General features: G+C 41.7%; 1 protein-coding gene and 1 non-coding gene across 2 annotated transcripts; both read right to left on the reverse strand.

The window, feature by feature from the left end:
- Positions 1-501: 501 nt before the first annotated feature.
- TRNAF-AAA (transfer RNA phenylalanine (anticodon AAA)) lies at positions 502-578 on the reverse strand. The gene is given in 2 exon segments: positions 502-537; positions 541-578. It is a non-coding gene; the product is annotated as a tRNA-Phe (tRNA).
- A 5,712-nt stretch (positions 579-6,290) lies between these two features.
- LIG4 (DNA ligase 4) lies at positions 6,291-21,687 on the reverse strand. Its single transcript, XM_056555729.1, has 3 exons — positions 21,584-21,687; positions 13,065-13,162; positions 6,291-10,293 (listed from the first exon to the last, which is right to left on the reverse strand). Exon 3 carries the CDS (start codon positions 10,279-10,281, stop codon positions 7,561-7,563), a length of 2,721 nt encoding a protein of 906 aa, XP_056411704.1. The 5' UTR covers positions 10,282-10,293; positions 13,065-13,162; positions 21,584-21,687; the 3' UTR covers positions 6,291-7,560.

Genomic DNA, 21,687 nt, shown 5'->3' on the forward strand with positions numbered 1-21,687 from the left:
AACACTGCACACACTGATCTTTTACCCTGATCCCTGCAAAGCCATAGCTTTGCATGGATCAGCGAGATAGGAGCTTGATTGCTCAAGCCTGTAGGTCAGGATTGGAGCAATCAAACGACGATCGGACGTGTCGGAGCAAGGTAAAGGGGGCTCCGCTCCGCTCGCGATGTCCCGATCAGCCCCACTGAGCTGCTGGGAAGCGTTTACTTTCATTTTTAGACGTGGCGATCAACTTTGACGCGTCTAAAAGGGTTAATAGTGCGTGGCACAACGATCGGTGCCGCACGCTATTAGCCCAGGGTCCCGGCTATCGTTAGCAGCTGCGACCGACTCGGTGTGATTTTTTTTTAACACCGGGACCGGGCGTGGGGTGTACTGGTACACCCTTCGTCTTGAAGGAGTTAATATTATGACAGATATATCAAAAATTTTGAAGCAATACAACCACCATACATGTGCATATGCTTAATTCAATTATATATAAATTTAGGCTGGTAGTATTGTCTCTGGGTGGATTTGAACCACCAACCTTTCAGGTTTTTTTAACTGAATGTGCTAACCAATTGCACCATAGAGACTTGAACTATCAGAGAAAAATAGATACAGTCAAATAACATGAGGGGGAACAGTAATGAAATGGAGACAAACAGGGGTCCTGTTGAAATGTAAGGATTGCATGCAGGTAGAAATTTTTCAGAATACACATAAAAGGAGATTTAATGCCTACATCAAAAGGGTTACTCCGCTGCTCAGCGCTTGGAACAAATTGTTCTGAACGCTGGAGTCGGGAGCTTGTGATGTTATAGCCCCACCCCCTCAATGCAAGTCTATGGGAGCCATCACGCCCCCTCCCATAGACTTGCATTGAGGGGGTGGGACATGACATCATGAGGGGGCTGGGCTATGTCACGAGCTCCCGGCGTCGGCTCCAGCATTCGGAAGTTTGTTCCAAATGCTGTGCAGCGGAGTACCCCTTTAAGGGTGAATATATATGCACATCTGCTAGATTGGATACAACAATACTACTTGGGTTTATATTGCTCAAAAGCATGCTTTTAGGAATTAATTTTCATAACCTGCATGCCCATACATTTAATGCTTTTAACAAACAGCTGGAGGAATAGTATCAACACAGAATCTAAATTGATAGATTTGAATTACAGCATTTGCTTTAAAACAAATAAAAAAAATTACCTGAGGGTAACAACCAGGCCTTATTCCGGAGACATTGCTAGTCGAAACCTTGTATCCTGAAATGTGATATGTTCCCGAACTTACGGTGTCCATTTTAGGACATTGTCAGACGTAACTCCGTCCTCCATCAGGTGAAATGGCGTCCCGCCTCCTCCCTCAGACCAATCGCCGTCAGTCGCAACGCAGTCCTCCATCAGGTGAAACGGCGTCCCGTCTCCTCCCTCACACCAATCGCCGCCCTCCTTCAGCCACAACTCCATCCTCCCTCATCCAATACGCCGACATGCCTCAGATGATTCTCCCTCAGATGCAACTTCCTGCCGCATAGTAGAGCAGACGCTGCCCAGCATTGTATAGCAGAGTCGAAACAGTGAAACTTGCACGTGTCTACTACAGACACTACATGTGCTAGAGAGTCTGTATAGCAAAGCAGACATTGAATAGAGAATACAGCAGAACCTGTATAGCAGAGAGCCGACAATGACTAGGCCCTGCTACACGGCAGGGTCATTTTTTGTCTTAGGGATGACGGAGTTTCGGATGACAGACTTTAGGATGACAGGAGGGAGTTGCGTCTGATGGAGATTGGCCCAAGGGAGGAGGTGGGACGCCGTTTCATCTGATGGAGGACAGAGTTACTGATAAGCATGGCCCTTATGTTTCTGATGACTGATTAATATATTACTATGGATGTGCCATTGCTGATGTTGGAGAAAGATATTTGTTAACTACCCTTAACCCACAAATCAGCTTGCAATTTGCTCATGACTAAGATGGAGACCTTGAGATGCCATCAGGAGGACCAAGATAAGAAGTCAAAAGACAAAATATCTGAAGGACAGAGAACTCTAGAATTTCCCTGTAGAAGAACTTCTGCCAAGAAAGAAACGGATGCTAGATATGCCAATATATACAGATGCAATACTCAAACAAACAATCAAAATGTAACACGATGATTTTAACATAATAACTAAACCTCCTCTTTGTCAAATGCACAGCGGTAGTCACTCAGTTTAAGGCCTCACTTTATGGCATCCTTGACATTAAGTTTGACGATGTCCTAAAATTAACACCGTACGAACTAGGTCCAGGAGCAGATCAAAGGTCCAAGGAGACATCCGTAGGTAGTCCTGGAATTTATCTGGATACCCACGTATCTGAGCATACAAAATGTGAAATGCTCCATGCCATGGCCTAAGGTCATTAACTGGGTAAACCCAGTAACGATGTGCCAAACGCCGTATTTTATGCTCCCTCAACAGCTGCATACGTAAAATTGTGTGTAATAATCAATCGTAGAAAGAGAGATAATCAAAGAAAAAGCATGAGTCACAAAAACACACTGCTCTCTTCTCTCACTCCAACCTAGAAAGGCAAACCACATGGCTAGCCACACCCCTTTCCTAGGGATTTCTAGGAAACAAGGCAAACTTTATTGAAAAACAGAGAGACCATTTTCAACCGTATACGTTTTTTTTCTTTAAAAAACGGATGCAACCTGCTTAAACCGCACTTCATTTTTCTAACCGTATATGGGTTGATTTTGGTGCACAAGTTTCTATATGGTTTAGTCTTTTTTTTTTTTTTAAACTGGTATGGGAACTGTATAGTAAAAATGTGGTGTGCATGCACCCTAACTCCGATATTTTGGGTTTTGGTATAGAAGGACAGGACTCCTGCGTCAGTCTATATGCGGATGATCACCTCATATAAAACTTAAAAACACTCCTGGGGCCTTTCCAATTCTCCTGGGAACTTTCCAGGAGTTTGGAGGGCTCTCAGGTTTGGATATTAATTAGGGGAAATCTATTTTGCCCAATGACTAACTCAGATGAAATTCCTATACAGACTATACAGAAGGACGAGGCTATAGTGTTTTTAGGTATTAATATCTCAGCAGACCCTGCAGACTATAAAAAAAACTTAACTTAAACCCTCTGATGGTTAGGCTGGAGAAGAAGGTGGATTTATGGGGGAGGCTTCTGTTATCTATGGTGGATAGGGCAGCACTGATTAAGAATGTTTTGTTGCCCCAGGTATTTAATATACTAAATGCATCTCCATTATGGATCCCTCAATCTTGGTTTGATAGGGTTGAAATAATACTTAAAGAGTTCCTCTCATTAACTTGATAAATCTTATATTATAGAAACATAGAATGTGTCTTCAGATAAGAACTATTTGGCCCATCTAGTCTGCCCAATAATGTGAATCCTATCAATAGTCCCTGGCCCTATTTTATATGAAGGATAGCCTTATGCTTATCTCATGCATGTTTAAACTCCTTCACTGTATTTGCAGCTACCACTTCTGCAGGAAGGCTATTCCATGCATCCACTATTCTCAGTAAAATAATACTTCCTGATATTACTTTTAAACCTTTGCCCCTCTAATTTAAAATGATGTCCTCTTGTGGTAGTTTTTCTTCTTTTAAATATGCTCTCCTCCTTTACCGTGTTGATTCCCTTTATGTATTTAAGTCTCTATCATATCCCCTCTGTCTCGTCTTTCTTCCAAGCTATACATGTTAAGGTCCTTTAACCTTTCCTGGTAAGTTTTATCCTGCAATCCATATACTAGTTTAGTAGCTCTTCTCTGAACTCTCTCTAGAGTATCTATATCCTTCTGGAGATACGGCCTCCAGTACTGCACACAATACTCCAAGTGAGGTCTCACCAGTGTTCTGTGCAGCGGCATGAGCACTTCTCTCTTTCTACTGCTTATACCTCTCCCTATACAGACAAGCATTCTGATACATCCAAGCATCTTCCTCCCAGTTCACTGCCCCATCATGCTAAGCCACACCCTGCCTTTATTTTTATTATTTTTTAGTTTTCTACCTTGATATTGCTGTGCATTGTCTGCTCAGCCTCAGGTTCACAGACTGGAAAGGGGCATTACCCAAGAGGTGTGACATCATCTGAAGCCATACAGTGGAGAACTTCCTCCCTTACTCTGCAACCAACAGCAAATGGCAGTTAAGTGTGAGAGGAGCTCGGATTGGATAAGGCTGGACACACCCCTCTCAGCACTCCAGACTGCATTTCCTGTGTTTGGACTTCTGCCAGGCCAGCAGGAGTCCAGAGTCTATGCAAAAGATTGGGGTACAGGAGCACCTGTAGGAGAGGGGGGAAAGGCACTACCTAGCTTTCAACATTATTACCTGTCTAGGATTCTTAATCTGATTAAAATGGGAGACTTTTAAAGGAAATTACTTAATTATGAGCACTGGGGTTAAGAATTTGAACTTGGCTGAGCTATTAGAAGCTAGGCTACTAGATCAGGGTTTCACATATGCCAAAATGATCACTAACGGGTGGTATTTGACTAAGAAAAAACTGCCACGGCCCTCCCATAGACTTGAATTGAGGGGGTGGGGCTATGAAGTCACAAGTTGCCGGCTCCAGTGTTCGGAACAGTTTGTTCTAAATGCTGAGCAGCGGATTACCCCTTTAAGAATGTTAACATAATTTCAATTCAACAAAACTTTCTGCCCAGAATAACCTGAAAAAAACAGACATTGTTTCGTGAAAACTTGGGCGGGGAGGGATACGAGTGATTTTGGGTCAGTTGTCTCAAAGGGTATAAAGAATGCTTAGGTCTTCTGAGAATTATTTAGTAAAAATATTTATTTGGTCTTATTTCTATTTCCCCTTTTTTTCCCTGCTCGGTGGTATATAGGGAAGGGAAGAGAGGATTGGAGATGTTATATTGTATTTTATTATATATTTAAGATGTTGGAAAAGTAATAAAAGAGATATCCAGCATTTCAAAACAGATGACCTATTCCCAAACTTTTGTTCAAAGGGGGTGCTGTGCTCAGGCAAGCACCAAAGCCTGTTCAATGTTTACATGTGCTTTTTTTTTCCTGCACTCACCTTGCAGTGCAAGGAACTGCAGCATCACTTGAATGGGGCAACACTGCAGTTGTTCATTCCCTTCAAACAGCAGGGATGCTAGGAGTTTGTCCTCTGCTAATATTGATGACCTACCTGGGGAAAGCTCATCAATTTTGATAAGTTGGATAAATCTTGCAGGCTGGATTCACGCATATTTTGGGCCTCAGACAAAAAAAATTCAGGGATAGTTGCTCCCCCAAGGCATGAAAGTGCGGCTTCACTCAAACTTATATGCGATTCCAATGTGACTCCTAACATATTTGTAAAATTGATAAGTTGACAACACAGACTCTAAATGTGCAATGTTTCCACCAAAAGCCAGAACATCAACCATTGGAATAAATGTACAATGTGCATTTCTAGCTGAGCCTGTGTGCTGTCAACATATCAACATTTGAGTAGTGCAACGTTGGGTGCTTTCCATAAACTTCTAAGATATTTGTAAAATCACTTTTACCAAAATGACTCCTTACCTAAAAAAAAAAAGACTCGAAAGTCTTGGCCACCAGGTATGACTTCCCTACAAACTGCTGTACACTGCCTGTTCTTGGGATGAGACCTTCTCTAGTAGCCAGAGCAGTTGAGAATGACTTCTGGAGGGCAAGAACGCATTCAGCATAACATTGGGTGTGTGAATAAACACCAATAGACTGCCTACTTATCTAGCACATGCACCACAGAGTAAGCAGAGTGCTGAAAATCACAATTCTTCCATAGTAACCAAGTGGATACACAAGTTGGGCAGGGCTTAGCTAGTGCTTGGAACAGGAGAGAAAGAAAGAATCCCCTGAAATCTCCCTATAATAGTTTCTTCCCTTTTTGCACTCATAGCACCTTACAAAGTCACTGTATCAGTGATTGTTTCTCCTTCCAAAAGTTATCTATTGTAATGTACTGTAAATAATCCCTCAGCTAAGTGCCAGCTTGTTCAGTCCAGAGCACTTTCAGCAACACTATGCCATGGCATAGCAGAGTGAAGTAGGTGCTGTGATTGGCCAGTACAGATGTATGTTCTGCTGGCAAAGAACCCATCTGTGGTGAAAAAAAATATCAGAAAACAAGAACAGATGTTAATTTTTTTTTAATGATTGAAAGTTTAAAAAAAAAAAGTACAATAAAGAGTAAAACATATTAAACATTAGGTTGTTCCTTCACATAAAACTATTTGGCTGTGTTGCAGTTTTGCATAAAAAAAAAAAAAGACGAACAAAAACAAAATCACAGTACAAATGTCAAGCTTTTAAAGAGATTGTGAAATCTCAGTTAAAACATCTCCTTTCTTACTGCAATTTTGGTACACAGTAATAAAGCGTGTGAACACAGCCTTAAAAGGGTTTCCATTAATAAAATTAAAAAACCTCCCCCACTACACAACTATATAATAACTACGCTATCCTTATATAGAATATCATTAAAGGAAGAGATAGAGCCCTCAAATTTATATTACAAAGTGGATTTACATATTAGGATTTATTTGTAAACGAAGGTACCCTTTAAAGAACCTTTAAAACTGATAGAACTTCAAAAATATAAAAATATAGACAATAAAATCTAAACATTAAGAATATATTTAAATATGTAATCAATGTATAAATAAAACCTAGACAAAAATAATTTGGTTCAGGCATTGTCCCACACTGGACATTTATAACCTTTCCAGGAGATAGGTGATAAATGTCAGATTGCTGTGGGCCCCATTGGTGAGACCCCCACCCCCCAATGAAGCACTAAAGTGCTTAGCGGTTCTCATCAACCTCATAAACAGTGAATGGAGCTCCGCTGAAACTAATCTTCACTGCAGTCATGCTGCAATGAGGAACAAGGGACTTAGGAGCTCCATTTCAAGGTTTCAGTAGAAGTTGCTCAAGGATTAAAAGGGGTACTCCAATGAAAAAAAAAGTATTTTTTTTTATCAATTTTTGCCAGAAAGTTAAACAGATTTGTCAAGTTATTTCTATTTAAAAATCTTAACCCTTCCAGTACTTAGCTGCTGTATGCCCCACAGGAAGTGCTTTTCTTTCTAAATTTCTTTGTTGTCTGACCACAGTGCTCTCTGCTGACACCTGTCTCAGGAACTGTCCAGAGCTGGATAGGCTTGCTATGGGGATTTTCTCCTGCTCTTGGAAGTTCCTGAGACGGACAGAGGTGTCAGCAGAGAGCACTGTGGCCTGACAGAAAATAAATTAAAAAAGAAAAAACTTCCTGTGTTGCATACAGCGGCTGATGAGTACTGAAAGGGGTCAGATTTTTAATAGAATTTAAAAATCTGTTTAACGTTCTGGTACCAGTTGATATAAAAAAAAATAAAAAAAATTAAAAAAAAAAGGTTTTTCACCAGAGTACCCCTTCAACCATTTACCATCCATCATGTGGATAGGTTATAATGTCCATTGTGGAACAATTTCTTTAACACACATTTAAAAAAAAACACACACACACACACACACACACACACTTAAAATTTGATTTACAATAAATAATCTTGTTCCATTTGGAGGGTTTCCATTTTAAGTGAATTAACAACCCACAAAACTGGAACAATCTTAAATTTTCTGCTAAATGTCCTTCTCAGACTCTTAATTTCTGCTAAACGAGACAAGTCATCACCTACAAGAACATGTGAAACTCCTTCTTTAAGAAGGCTTACTACTTTTGCTCCATAAAAACGTAACTCCAATGCTCTTATCCTCAAAGCAGAATTTTCAATTTTGGTGTTTGGGTCATTAAGGACTGTAAACATATCTATATATACAACACACTGACGGAAGAGACTATTTGAGCTTTCCCATGAATAGCGTTGCTCCAGGTCAGCAATCATGTCCAGTGGGATTTTTTCCTTTGTGTCAGGCATTCTGGTAAACAGGTCCTTAAGCTCAGCTTCATTAGTATCTGTGACATGACTGTCACCATAGCAGTCATATTCACAAGCAAAATGTTCCTTGGTGGATTGACACATATGAATCATATGGATAGGTTGCCAAGGTACAAAGGTTTTATTTTCAAAGCACTCAAGAAGCCAAGCTGCTCTAACAACATCATGCTTATTCGATGAGATAATATTTTTCACTCTGACATTTGTAGTTCCTACAATAACGCAATAAGTGTCTTCTCCGGGATTTTGCACTACTATGCCACCACAAGCAGCTATCATGCTCTCTAAATCTGCTTTCGCGTGTTTATCTGTTCCGCTCATCACACAGAACTCAACATCTTCAAACATATTTGACTGCTTTGAGATGTTGGAAAGATCGGGTGCTTTTAAATGAGAAACCACACCAATTACTTTCCGCATCTTTGGGATAGTTTTTCGTTTCTTTTCTGGTGGCTCATCACTGACATCCAAGTGTTTTGAAGCTAATTTCCCAGAAGCTTTTTCTCTAAACGCTTCTAAGTCATCGAGTGTCATGCAATCATACCATTCCTTGTCGTCTCTAATCTTTTCAATGCGAGGAAACCGAAGAGTACAATTAGCTTTGTACATATCACTGGAAACAATCTCGGCTGCCTTTACTTGGACAATAACAGAATTACAAGGCTCAATAAACACTTCTGGTTTTTCAGTCCCACACAAAAGATTTGAGGGTGGATCCTTCTTTCGATAGCGCTTCCAGTGGGGAGCCAGTTTTAAACCTAAGTCATATAATTCTTTCATGGTGTACCCAGAGCCAATGCGACAAACCGAATGAAACACAGTTGGCTTCTCCCCCGGAGGTGGTTTCTCTGCCACTGCACACAAAAAATGTGACATCATACCACCACGGAGACCCTTGCCCCAGTACCCCCCAATGATTAAAAGATCTAATTCATCCATAAGGCCATTAACATATTCAGGTTTAATCTTTAACCAGCCTTCTCCACGTTTATCTGGCTTATAAATGGACATGGGGTCTTTAACCATAATTCCTTCCTCACGATTATCAATTGCTTCATTTAGAGCATCAACAACATTCTTTCTGGTACTGGCTTCGGCTTTATGAACTACATGAATCCTTCCAGGAATTGGTGTAAATATATCACAAAGGATATCATATCTTTTTCTAAGTGTTTCATGGGCTAACTTCTGGTCATTAAACAACAAAATGTCAAAGATGCAGAAACAAGTCTGAAGTTCTGAATCATCAACCATCCTTTTGATGTCAAACTTGTTACCTTTTTGCATAAAAGTCTGAGTATTGGGATTGTAGGCCATCATCTCACCGTCAAGTATGCAGTTTTGCACATCTATACGAAAGACATTATGAATAAATGGCGTTAAGGTACCGTCAAGGGGGGAACCACCAAACTGCTGTGTGTAATCATACCCATTCCGTGAAAAGTATTTATAAACATCACCATCCTTGTGCATCTGCATCCTCTCACCATCAAGCTTTGTCTCAATAAAAAAACTCTGGTGGTTCATCTGTTTTTCTATGTGCTGAAGGTTAGCGATTGCAGCAAGCATTGGTTTGAAAGCAGAAAATAGTGAGATAGAGACATCGCTAAGGCACACGCTGGGGTCATGTAGCTGTAAACATACTTTTTCTAAATCTGTAGTGACATTATGTAGTTCTGCAGCATCTGAGTGAAAGATAGAGAAGACAGTTTGCTGGCTGAACCCAAGTTTCATGTCCTTTATAATCATTCTTATAAGCCACTTCTGTTCCAGAGCGGTGGTGTTTGCAATCAAATGCAGCAGACTTTTCTCTATAAGTTCCTTTTTCCTGCCTGCATTGTTGCTTGCGATTGAATCTAATTGGTCATTCACATCCTTTATGAACAAAGTTCCGTCTTTTCGGCAACGTGATTTAAGAACAAAGTATGCAATCGAGGCAAAGTCTCCTGCATCTGAATTGGAGCCAGTAGGAGTCCTATAATTTAAAAGTTTAAGAGCATCTTTGCCATCTTTGGGTAAACCAAGAACTTTTATATATAGTTTGGCAAGTAAAGTTTCTTTTATACCATAAGCCATCCGCTCTCTTTCTAACTGTGGTAAAATAAGTCGCATAGCTGGATAAAAAGAATCTGTAGTTGTAGGGTCATTCTTGTGAAGGGCAGAATGGAATTTTCTCCAAGAGTCAATAAATTGTTTTAAAATTTTTGTTTTCTCCGTTCTGTTCTTGCATTTTTGAATTCTTTCTAAAGTACTACAGAGATCTGCAAAAGGCACTTGAGAAGCCACTGTTTTTAAGGACAGATGATTTGAGGACATTGTGCCAGAGAGCTGTAAACAAGAACACATTATTTTAGACTCATCATCTGTAATTTGGCAATAGAGCAGACTGGCATTACTAACCATACGCCTACTCTAGCCATATTGGCGCTGATAATTCAGGTTCCTTTATATCCATAAAAAACTATTTTGTAACATGTCCAGGAGTCAGCCAAACAGTCAGAAAGGTGGAGAACAGGGTCACTATCCTTTGGGCTTGAAATGCCTTTATTCAGCTACATAATGCTTGCTCTTTGATGGCGCATGCGTTGTGTCAATCGAGAGAAGAAACGGGCTTGACTTTGCTGAAAAGAGGCGTTACAGGCTCAAACGGGAGCACCCTCTAGGCCACACTTCTCCGACAGGTTACAAAATCGTTTACAGACATAAAAAAGCCTAAATTATTAGCACAGGTACGGCTAGAATATGCTTGTGAAACCCTGCCAGCAGCACTGCTTCACAAGGCTCTTTTAGATGACCGTTGCCCTTCAAACCATCATGTAATGCTTCCGACTACACTGAGGCTCTATTTACATCATGTAGGATAAGTAAACTGTAAATTCTACCATATATATTGCAGATGCATCTGCTTATAATAGCTTAGTCTACTATACTATTGTATACAGAATTCGGTATACCAAAGAACAATGGAAACCAAAATGACACTCTTCTGGCTGAATGGAACCGCATATATACATGATATAGAATAAATGCACTTCTGTTGAAAGGGAACCAGTCATCAGATTTTACCCTATATAACGCTTGGCAAAGCATTATATAGGGTAAAATCTTTATCCTCACCTTCCCCTAGGGAACGCTCCTGCCCCCAGGGATGGTGAGAATATGAACTTATAAACTAGTCCCCGCCGCTTCCGTAAGTAGTCCCCTGGGCGGGGAGCTCCTCTCACCTAGTCCTGTGTCTTCGGCCACAGCGACGCCCCCTCTGCTTGATTGACGGGCTGTGTCATCGCTCTGCTCACTGACCAGACGGAGCAGAGTGATGATGCGGCTCGTCAATGAAGGGGTGTCACTGCCGGACGAAGAACGGGACTAGGCGAGAGGAGTTCCCCGCCCAGGGGACTACTTATGGGTGTGTCAGGGACTAGTTTATAAGTTCATATCCTCATCATTCCCTTAGGCAGGCCCGGAGATGGTGAGGATAACTATTTTACCCTATATAATGCTTTGCCAAGCATTATATAGGGTAAAATGTGATGATTGCTCCCTTTAACCATCTCTTTGCTTAACTTATTTTTATGCCTGCAGCTTTTAACTCATGATACATATATTACCTTATCAAAGATACTTAAATGTGTCTAAAAGACTGCCCATTCTACCCCTGGTGCCACTGTCCATGTATGGGGGGGCCGGCTTGGGAGCAGGATTCTACAGTGATTCTGCTCCATACCAGGTGTCCCCCAGCTGATATCAATAGCCAGGGGTAGGGGCAGCAGTTAATAGCCTGCAGTGGCGATCGCTGCTGCAAGACTATCAAGCGTTTAGACCCCACAACCTAAATCCAGTTGTGGGTTCTTTATGGCGGCTGATTGGCACCCCTCAGAGGTATTCAGCCAAAATACAGCCATATTTAGCAAATGTGACTGAATTTAGAAAATAAGTAGAGTACAAATAAAATTGTAGTTATGGTCTCCGGTATCGGTCCGCATATCAGTCATTTAAGTGAATCGACCAGAGTCAGATCGGGACTCCGGTCATCCAATTTTTGCCCCGTATACGGTTTTCTGACCTACTGAAAACTGCAGAATACCACGGTTTTCAGTCCGGCCAGAAAACCGGTCGGCTCATTTAAATAAATGAGAAGCGGGCCGGGTCCAGCTGGCATAAAGGAGCACACAGTTGTCACATTTCCCAACTAGATCCAGTCACCTTAAAGGGTTATTCCAGGATTTTTTTTATTTGACTCTGCTACAGGGGCTGTAAAGTTAATGTAGTTCTAAATTACAGTGTCTGTACTTGTGTGTGACTGTTTTCTAACAATTCTTCTGTGATTTTCACCCCAATATGTATTTTTATCAGCATAAAAAATTACTGTTGTCTCAGATTTTTCCCAGGGTGCAATGTAGCCGAGACCTGACTCACTAGTAAGCTGATGACAGGGAGCCTGTCTGCTTCAATGGGTGGAGCGATCGCTTGGTGGGAGAGAGATCAATCTGCAACTAATGCAACAGCCACAGGGCTTTTAAATGGATGCAGCTCATTTATGTTTAAATGGGTGGGGTGGCTGATGTGTGGGAGGGAGAAAAATGGAATTGTGGGATTTGTGGGCAAAAAAAGTCAAACAGGAAATACCAGTTCACAAAAAGCTAGCCACAGTGTTATGGTAATCTCACAACATTGCCATTTAGCCCTAAGACAAGCGCAGATCCTTCCTAAGCATGTCCATTACTGTCTGGCAGGTACGTACTAATATCACCTTATGCTGGATAACCCCTTTAACTACAAAACGTTATGTGAATGCAGCCTTTAGCAGATGTGAACAGAGTTTAATTCATATGATAACTGGTACTTCTGACTGTACAGGGGTTTGCCTGTTCAGAGGCAGATAAATTTGTAGTGTTTGGACACTGAGCTGTTTACCTGGTAGTGCAGGTGACAAATTACTGAAGGTTGAATGAAAAGTAAAACTATGAAATTACATCAGGATAAGGTTAGCTCTTGTCCTCAAATGGATAGGGGAAAGGCTTCTTTTTATCTATATATTAGAATTTGTATTTCAGGTTTAGCAGTACTTTACCAAACAAGAGAGTCAAGATAATACAAACCTTAAGATATCAAGTAAAGTTCACAGTCTTCTAGCTGAGCATCTCTAGATGGTACAACAACATGTAGAGGATAACACCGGGAACTCAGGAGTTAAATCCTGCAAACAGAAAATCATGTTAAATATTAAGAGTACTTTCACAATGGCGGGATGTGTTGTGAATTTTCTGCGGGACGATCTACAGTGTAATAAAGTAGAAGCATTCTAGATGATAATTTAAGAACTCTCATTGACATGCTGTGGTTTGCACATGATCTGCTCCAGAACTCACCTTAAGGGTGCGTTCACACGCTATTACTAGCAGCGGGTTGCCCGCTCTGGAAATCCCACTGCGAGTTAAGCTACCATTGATTTAAATGGGTCCACAGACAGTCCGCAATAGTGTCCGCGGACCCATTCAAGTGAATGGTAGCGTAACTCGCAGCGAGAAACCCGTTGCTAGTTACTAGCGTGTGAACGCACCCTTCGTGCAGATTTTAGGTCCAGAGCATGACAATTTAAGTTTCAGATACATTGCTTATTTATTGTGAAATTACCACACTGGCATCAATACGGAAGTTTAAATCCACATTGTTGCAGATTTTGCACTGGAAATATTTCAAATCTGCAGCAAAATCCTCAAGTGCAAATATTATTTCCACTGAATTTTATTTTCTTTTTTTACATTTAACGAGAAAACCCTACGGCAACCAAATTATTTTCTGTAGATTTACTGCAAATCTTCTATGCAAAATCCACTACATTTGTTGTTAAAAGGACAACATTTATAAAACAAATAGCTGTGACATACAAACAGCATCTCAGAATAACCGAACGATTAAAGGGGTATTCCGGCCATAAACCATCTTATCCCCTGCAAAGGATGGGGGATAAGATGTCTGATCGCGGGGACCCCTGCAATCTCTCAGGCAGACACCCACCTGTGGCAGCTGCACAGAGCAATGTTCGCTCCATGTCTGAAGGGTCACGACTATGGGGCTGGAGTTTCGAGACATAATGACTCCGCCCCCTTGTGATGTCCCGCCCCACCCCCTCAATGGAAGTCTATGGGAGGGAGCATGTCTGCATGAGAGATTGCGGGGGCCCCCAGCGGCGGGACCCCCGTGATCAGACATCTTATCCCCTATCCTTTGGATAGGGATAAGATGGCTTAGGGCCGGAGTATCCCTTTAAAAACCACCATGGATATCAGTGAAAAGCGCTGTGGCTTGTCTTAGGCCCTTTATTTAGCATCCTAAGTAGTAGAATACAATGAGAAAGAGTGTGAGACACCAACCGACTGGTAACAAAGGGCTGCGGCTCTGACCAAAGAGTCAGTATGGTTCCCATACACGTGGATTTTACATGAGCCATCTTAACCATTAGGAACACTGCTGAAGCTTGTATGGGTACTGGTGGGGCCTGCAATGCCCGATGGAAAGGGGGGGGGGGGGAGAGAGGAGGGCAATTTCTACAGCGCCATCATGCAGAGGCAAACAAAGCAGCTCTCTAGGATCATACATAAGATCTCATGCACACCTGTGCATTGTATGGAGCCACAATGCACTGCCCATAGATTTGTAAGTGGTTCTTTTTATATGTTGTCCACTTGGCAAAACAACTTAATTTACATTAAAAATAATAATTATATATATATATATATATATATATTTTTTTTTTTTTATAGAAATCATAGCTTATAAGAAACACAACTAGGGTCCTTATACCATCCAGAACATAATTCTGTCCAGATGCATCTTCATTTTAGTCCAAGCTAAACAGGCTAAAGCTAAGTCCAGGAAGTGACAGTGGGACTAGCACTTCTCTGTGCTCACTCACTCAAAACAGAGAGGAAGGGGTTACAGAGCAGCCTGCAGTGATTGGATAAAGTGACCCAACACAGGACAGCAGATTCAGGGAGGAAGTGAATGCATGGTGAATAAGGGCAGGCTCAGTTCTGCTTCGGACACATTTTCTTTCTGAGCAGTAGATGTCAGAATGAGTGAGCAACAGAACAGAGGAATTTAAGAGTCAAATATAAAGAAGCTAGACACATAAAAAAAAAAAGACATGTATTGCATCTGCATGACCTAGTGTGAAACATACATAAGCAACGTTTTTTTCTGTGATGACAGGTACACTTTAAGAGAAGACATCTCTGTTACATGGTGCTATACAGGGGTACAAAGTGCATACTGTACTGTGTACATTCTACTAAATGTACAAACTTCAGCGCTGCAGAAAAAAGAAAGCTGTCACAGTACAAGATAAGTGACTGATCCTCTATCAGTTGTTCTGCATACACAGCAGGAGTCCCTGACATTTATGAGGACAGCCTGGTCTGTAGGACACACTATTATGGAGCAAGCTGGATGTCATATAACCCTGAGGCTTCTCCTGTAGAAGAGTCCAAATGACTTGTGGGCCTGCTCCTTCATGTATGGTGAGAAGGAAGAAGATGTCACCGCACTTTGGGTAGGTAATAGGCAGACTATTATATACATATAATCTGGTCCGCTACACAGATGTAAAAACCATGTAATGTAGATCTCTATCACAGACGTGAGGACGATCTAGAAGTGTTTTCTTTGTAAAGATGTTGAACTTTAAACAAGACATAAAACCTGATCCAACACGGACATGATTCAAAACTCCGGAAAGATCTTCTTTCTGGACTCTATATGGCCATTTTCCCAGTTTTAATTTTGACAATAAATTTAAATGTAGTTTTAGCCATCTGCATTGTTTTAGGTGACGGTCATCATTTTAGTCGACTAAATCTACGGTAGACTTGGTCAAATAAAATGTAATAGGTCATGGGGTTATAAAAACTTACGCAGAGGTGAAAGCTAGGCATCATTTTGGAGATCAGAGGGTCCCAGAAGTCAGACCTCCTGGGATATGTTTTTATAAAGAGGATAACCCCTTTAGGGTACGTTCCCACGTGCTGTATTTTGTTTTCCCATTGAAGTCAGTGGGTAGCAAAATACGCAGCTGATTTTGCTTCCCATTGACCTGTATGGGTAGGAAAATACGCAGCAAAATACGGCACATGGGAACGTAAGTTACGTAACCTTAAAGTGTAAGGCATAGAGAAATGCTTAAATAAAGGAAACTGATTCCATACTCCGGAAGTAAATAGCTATTAAAGGGGTTATCCAGGAATTGAAAGACAGAGCTAACTTCTTTCAAAAACAGCTCCACATATGTCCCCAGGTTGGGTGTGGTATTGGGCTAAGCTGCAGAACCCCACACAACGTGGAGACAGAGGGGGAGTGGTTTTTTAAATAAATTTGCTTTGTTTTTCAATTCCTGGATAACCCCTGTTAAGGTATATGGCTGTGTTCACACAAGTAGTGCTGGGTGGTATACCGGGTCATACCGAATACTGACATTTTTTTCCTTCGCGATATGAATTTTTTGCACACCGCAATACAGGTTGGGCCCCCCCCCCCCACCCCCCTTGAATTAATGAATTATCAGCCACAGCGCGCTGTCCCCACATCGGGGAACTAATCATATGTGACCCGCGGGCACTGTTTTGAATCTCTTCCCCCGGTTTATCAGCCCAGCGCTGCACTGTCCCCCCCCCCCCCAGGGGAACTAATCATGTGTCACCTCATCCTCCTGCGAGTTGCAGGCTGCCAGCGCTGGAGATCTGTACTGTACCACATATTCATGTGCCCGGGCTGCAAAAATAAACAAAATAAGCTTTAACTTGCCTTCCTACGTTCCCCCGTTGGTCCGGTAACAGCCTCACGTTGGATATGGGAACATCACAGAGCTGTCAGCCTATCACAGGCCACAGTGATGTCCCGCCTCAGTCAGTGATAGGCTGAGCGCACTGTCATGTAAGGAACCGTGTAAAGCTGTGGCCTTAATTAGTGGTGGTAAATGCCCCATGTGAACAAAGCATTAGGGTGCACCCACACATACAGTATCCTGTGCAAATGTGACACGCAGGATATGAAGCTGCAGATTTGATGCCGTGTTCAATCATTTAGTTTACATTATAATCAGCAGCTTTAAATCCTGCACATCAAATATGTGCCACCTATTGTACATGTGAATACACCCTTAAAGAGTACCTGTCATCAACTAAACTGTCCCTAATCCTCCCCCCCCCCACCTGACTCTCACTGACACTATCCCTGCTTTATTTATTTATTTTTTTAAGCAGCTTAGAAAACCTTTTTCTCTATTGAACATTGCAGCTCATGCTCCTGCCGTGTGTGGGGGAGGAAGGGGGCGCGGTTCGGCAGGCACGACCTCATCTGAAGAATGCCTGGGCTCACTTCCGCCATATATATTAGTGTTTCCCAACCATGGTGCCAAACTACAACTACAAGCTGGAGGCACCCTATTTCTGAGAGGAGGATAGAGATGATGAGATTGATGAGGTTGGGGTAGAGATTGATGAGGTTGGGGTAGAGATTGATGAGGTTGGGGTAGAGATTGATGAGGTTGGGGTAGAGATTGATGAGGTTGGGGTAGAGATTGATGAGGTTGGGGTAGAGATTGATGAGGTTGGGGTAGAGATTGATGAGGTTGGGGTAGAGATTGATGAGGTTGGGGTAGAGATTGATGAGGTTGGGGTAGAGATTGATGAGGTTGGGGTAGAGATTGATGAGGTTGGGGTAGAGATTGATGAGGTAGAGGGTAGAGATTGATGAGGTAGAGGGTAGAGATTGATGGGGTAGAGGGTAGAGATTGATGGGGTAGAGATAGATGAGGTTGGGGTAGAGATTGATGGGGTAGAGATTGATGGGGTAGAGGGTAGAGATAGAGGGTAGAGATAGAGGGTAGAGATAGAGGGTAGAGATAGAGGGTAGAGATAGAGGGTAGAGATAGAGGGTAGAGATAGAGGGTAGAGATAGAGGGTAGAGATAGAGGGTAGAGATAGAGGGTAGAGATAGAGGGTAGAGATAGAGGGTAGAGATAGAGGGTAGAGATAGAGGGTAGAGATAGAGATATATATATATATATATATATATATGGCCCTGTGCACTACTTACTTGAAGACCTCGATCAGAGCAATAGAAGACCTCGATCAGGCTAGGGGAAGGCAGACCAGATCCTTCTCTTACTGCAGAGCTGCGCTGCACTGAGATTTGGCCAGCGAGTGTCGGCTCTCCTCAAGGGGCGGAGCCTGATGACGCGGACGGTCATGTCAGGAACATGCATACATTACTGTACAATATATCAAAACTTTGTTTGATGACAGGTACTCTTTAACCCCTTAAGGACGCAGGACGTAAATGTACGTCCTGGTGAGGTGGTACTTAACGCACCAGGACGTACATTTACGTCCTAAGCATAACCGCGGGCATCGGAGCGATGCCCGTGTCATGCGCGGCTGATCCCGGCTGCTGATCGCAGCCAGGGACCCGCCGGCAATGGCCGACGCCCGCGATCTCGCGGGCGTCCGCCATTAACCCCTCAGGTGCCGGGATCAATACAGATCCCGGCATCTGCGGCAGTTCGCGATTTAAATGAACGATCGGATCGCCCGCAGCGCTGCTGCGGGGATCCGATCATTCATAACGCCGCACGGAGGTCCCCTCACCTTCCTCCGTGCGGCTCCCGGCGTCTCCTGCTCTGGTCTGTGATCGAGCAGACCAGAGCAGGAGATGACCGATAATATTGATCTGTTTTATGTCCTATACATAGAACAGATCAGTATTAGCAATCATGGTATTGCTATGAATAGTCCCCTATGGGGACTATTCAAGTGTAAAAAAAAATGTAAAAAAATGTAAAAGTTAAAGTAAAAAAAAAGTGAAAAATCCCCTCCCCCAATAAAAAAGTAAAACGTCCGTTTTTTCCTATTTTACCCCCAAAAAGCGTAAAAAACATTTTTATAGACATATTTGGTATCGCCGCGTCCGAACTATTAAAATAAAAATGTTAATGATCCCGTACGGTGAACGGCGTGAACGAAAAAAAATAAAAAAAAGTCCAAAATTCCTACTTTTGTAATACATTTTATTAAAAAAAATATTATAAAAAATGTATTAAAAGTTTTTTATATGCAAATGTGGTATCGAAAAAAAGTACAGATCATGGCGCAAAAAATGAGCCCCCATACCGCCACTTATACGGAAAAATAAAAAAGTTAGAGGTCATCAAAATAAAGGGATTATAAACGTACTAATTTGGTTAAAAAGTTTGTGATTTTTTTTAAGCGCAACAATAATATAAAAGTATATAATAATGGGTATCATTTTAATTGTATTGACCCTCAGAATAAAGAACACACGTCATTTTTACCATAAATTGCACGGAGTGAAAACAAAACCTTCCAAAATTAGCAAAATTGCGTTTTTCGTTTTAATTTCCCCACAAAAATAGTGTTTTTTGGTTGGGCCATACATTTTATGATATAATGAGTGATGTCATTACAAAGGACAACTGGTCGCGCAAAAAACAAGCCCTCATACTAGTCTGTGGATGAAAATATAAAAGAGTTATGATTTTTAGAAGGCGAGGAGGAAAAAATGAAAACGTAAAAATTAAATTGTCTGAGTCCTTAAGGCCAAAATGGGCTGAGTCCTTAAGGGGTTAAAGGGAAACTGACAACCGGTTATACACAGGGTTATAGGGGGAGATTTATCAAAACATGTACAGAGGAAAAGTGGAGCTGTTGCCCATAGCAACCGGATTGCTTCTTTATTTTTAAAGAGGCCTCTGAGAAATAAAAGAAGCAATTTCATTGGATGTTATGGGCAACTGCTCCACTTTTCATTTGCACAGGTTTTGATAATTGTCCCCCATAGTGCAGGTGAACTAGATTAAAATGAATTATCATTTACCCGAATCCAGTGTCTCTCCAGACTGCGGACTCAGGTAAGTGATATTTCATTTTAATCCAATCTACCCGCACTATAACCCTTTGTATTTTGTCTAGTGCTGGTGATGCAGCTGCCAGTTTCACTTTATTTGGAAACGGTCATCTAGAAAAACTTTTGAGTGTTTAGATCTCCACGGATCAGGAGAAGTCCGCATTTAGCGTGTTCTCTACCGACTGTCACATGACAGACAAACTCTCAATGTAAGTCTATGGAACGTGTCTCAATTGTGACACAGAACAGCTCGCATGGTCTTCTATCCACTCGTTCTCCTAATTGGCAGAGGTCTGAACACTCAGACCCCTGCTGACCAAAACTTTTGAAATAATGCAAAATTAACAGGTACACTTTAACCCCTTAAGGACAATTGATGTAAATACACATCCTGATGTAATGTACTTAATGCACCAGGACGTACATTTACATCCTATACATGAAGCGAGTGCAGAAGCTGCACTCGCTTCATGCACAGCAGGTTGCGGCTGCCATAAGCAAACACGCTGATGTCCACTATTAACTCCTCGGATGCTAAGACCAATACTGATCACGGCATCTGTGGCATTAGCGTTGCTGCGGGGACTAGACGGACCACTATCAGTGAAATCACAGGGTTTCGATCTGTCAGGATAGCCGCCAGAGGTCCCCTTACCTGCCTTTTGGTGGCTCCAGCGATCTGCTGTTTGCGATGCCTAGCACTGAACAGTAATAGCACATTAAAGATTGCTATGTATAATCCACGATGGGAATATAAAATTTTTTTTAAAAGAATGTTAAAAAAAATAAAAAAGTTAATAAAATGAATAAGCCCCTCCCCCAATAAAATTAAGATGCCCATTTTACAAAAAAAAAGTGTAAAAATAAATAAAAATAAATTAAATAAACATATGTGGTATCGCCGTGTGCGTAAATATCCAAACTATAAAAATATAATGTTAAAGATCCCATACGGTGAACCGCATTAACATCAAAAAGTCACATATAGGCAAAAGTGGTCCCAATAAAAACTACAGATCACAGCGCAAAAAATTTGCCCTCATGTAGCCCTGTATGCAGAAAAATTTAAACAAGTTATAGGGGTCAGAATAGAGTCATTTTAAATATACTAATTTTGTTTAAAAAAGTTTGAGTTTTTTTGGGGTATCATTTTTTGGGTAACATGGGTATCGTTTTAATTGCATTGACCCACAGAATAAAGAAAACATGAGTTTTACTGTAAAGTGCACTGGCGTATGGTTGCGCCATACATTTTAGGGTAAAACAAAAGGTGTGATGACAAAGAACAATTGGTCCTCATATGGGTCTGAGGATGAAAAACTCAAAGAAGTTACGAGGAGGAAAAAAATGAAATCAGCTTGGTCCTTAAAGGGGTACTCCACTGGGACGACTGGCATTACAGACATAGAAGCCTGGGGCTTCTCTGATCGTTACGTCACTCCACGCCTCCTCCATTGGCTGTCAGGTCATGTTGGGATTTGTAGTTTTGCAACAGCTGGAGGCACACTGGTTGGGAAACACTAAATAGGAGAGATGTACAGCTGTGACTGATAAGGCCGCGTTCACACACTGGTCACGTTTCCCACGGATTGCATAAAACACAATGAACAGATGATAGACTTTAATGTTGGGATAACCCCTGTAGCTATTGTACAGTACAGTACAGTACAGTACAGTAGTTGCACACAGCAGCTCTCACCTGCTACCCTCTTGTCCTCCTCCCCCTCGCTCTCGTCCAGCAGCAGCAAGCCCCTGCAAGTAAACGGTGACAGTAGCGGAAGCTGCTAACGTCATCAAAAAGCG

This window comes from Hyla sarda, chromosome 2 (genome assembly GCF_029499605.1).
Source record: "Hyla sarda isolate aHylSar1 chromosome 2, aHylSar1.hap1, whole genome shotgun sequence".
Lineage (NCBI taxonomy): Eukaryota > Metazoa > Chordata > Amphibia > Anura > Hylidae > Hyla > Hyla sarda.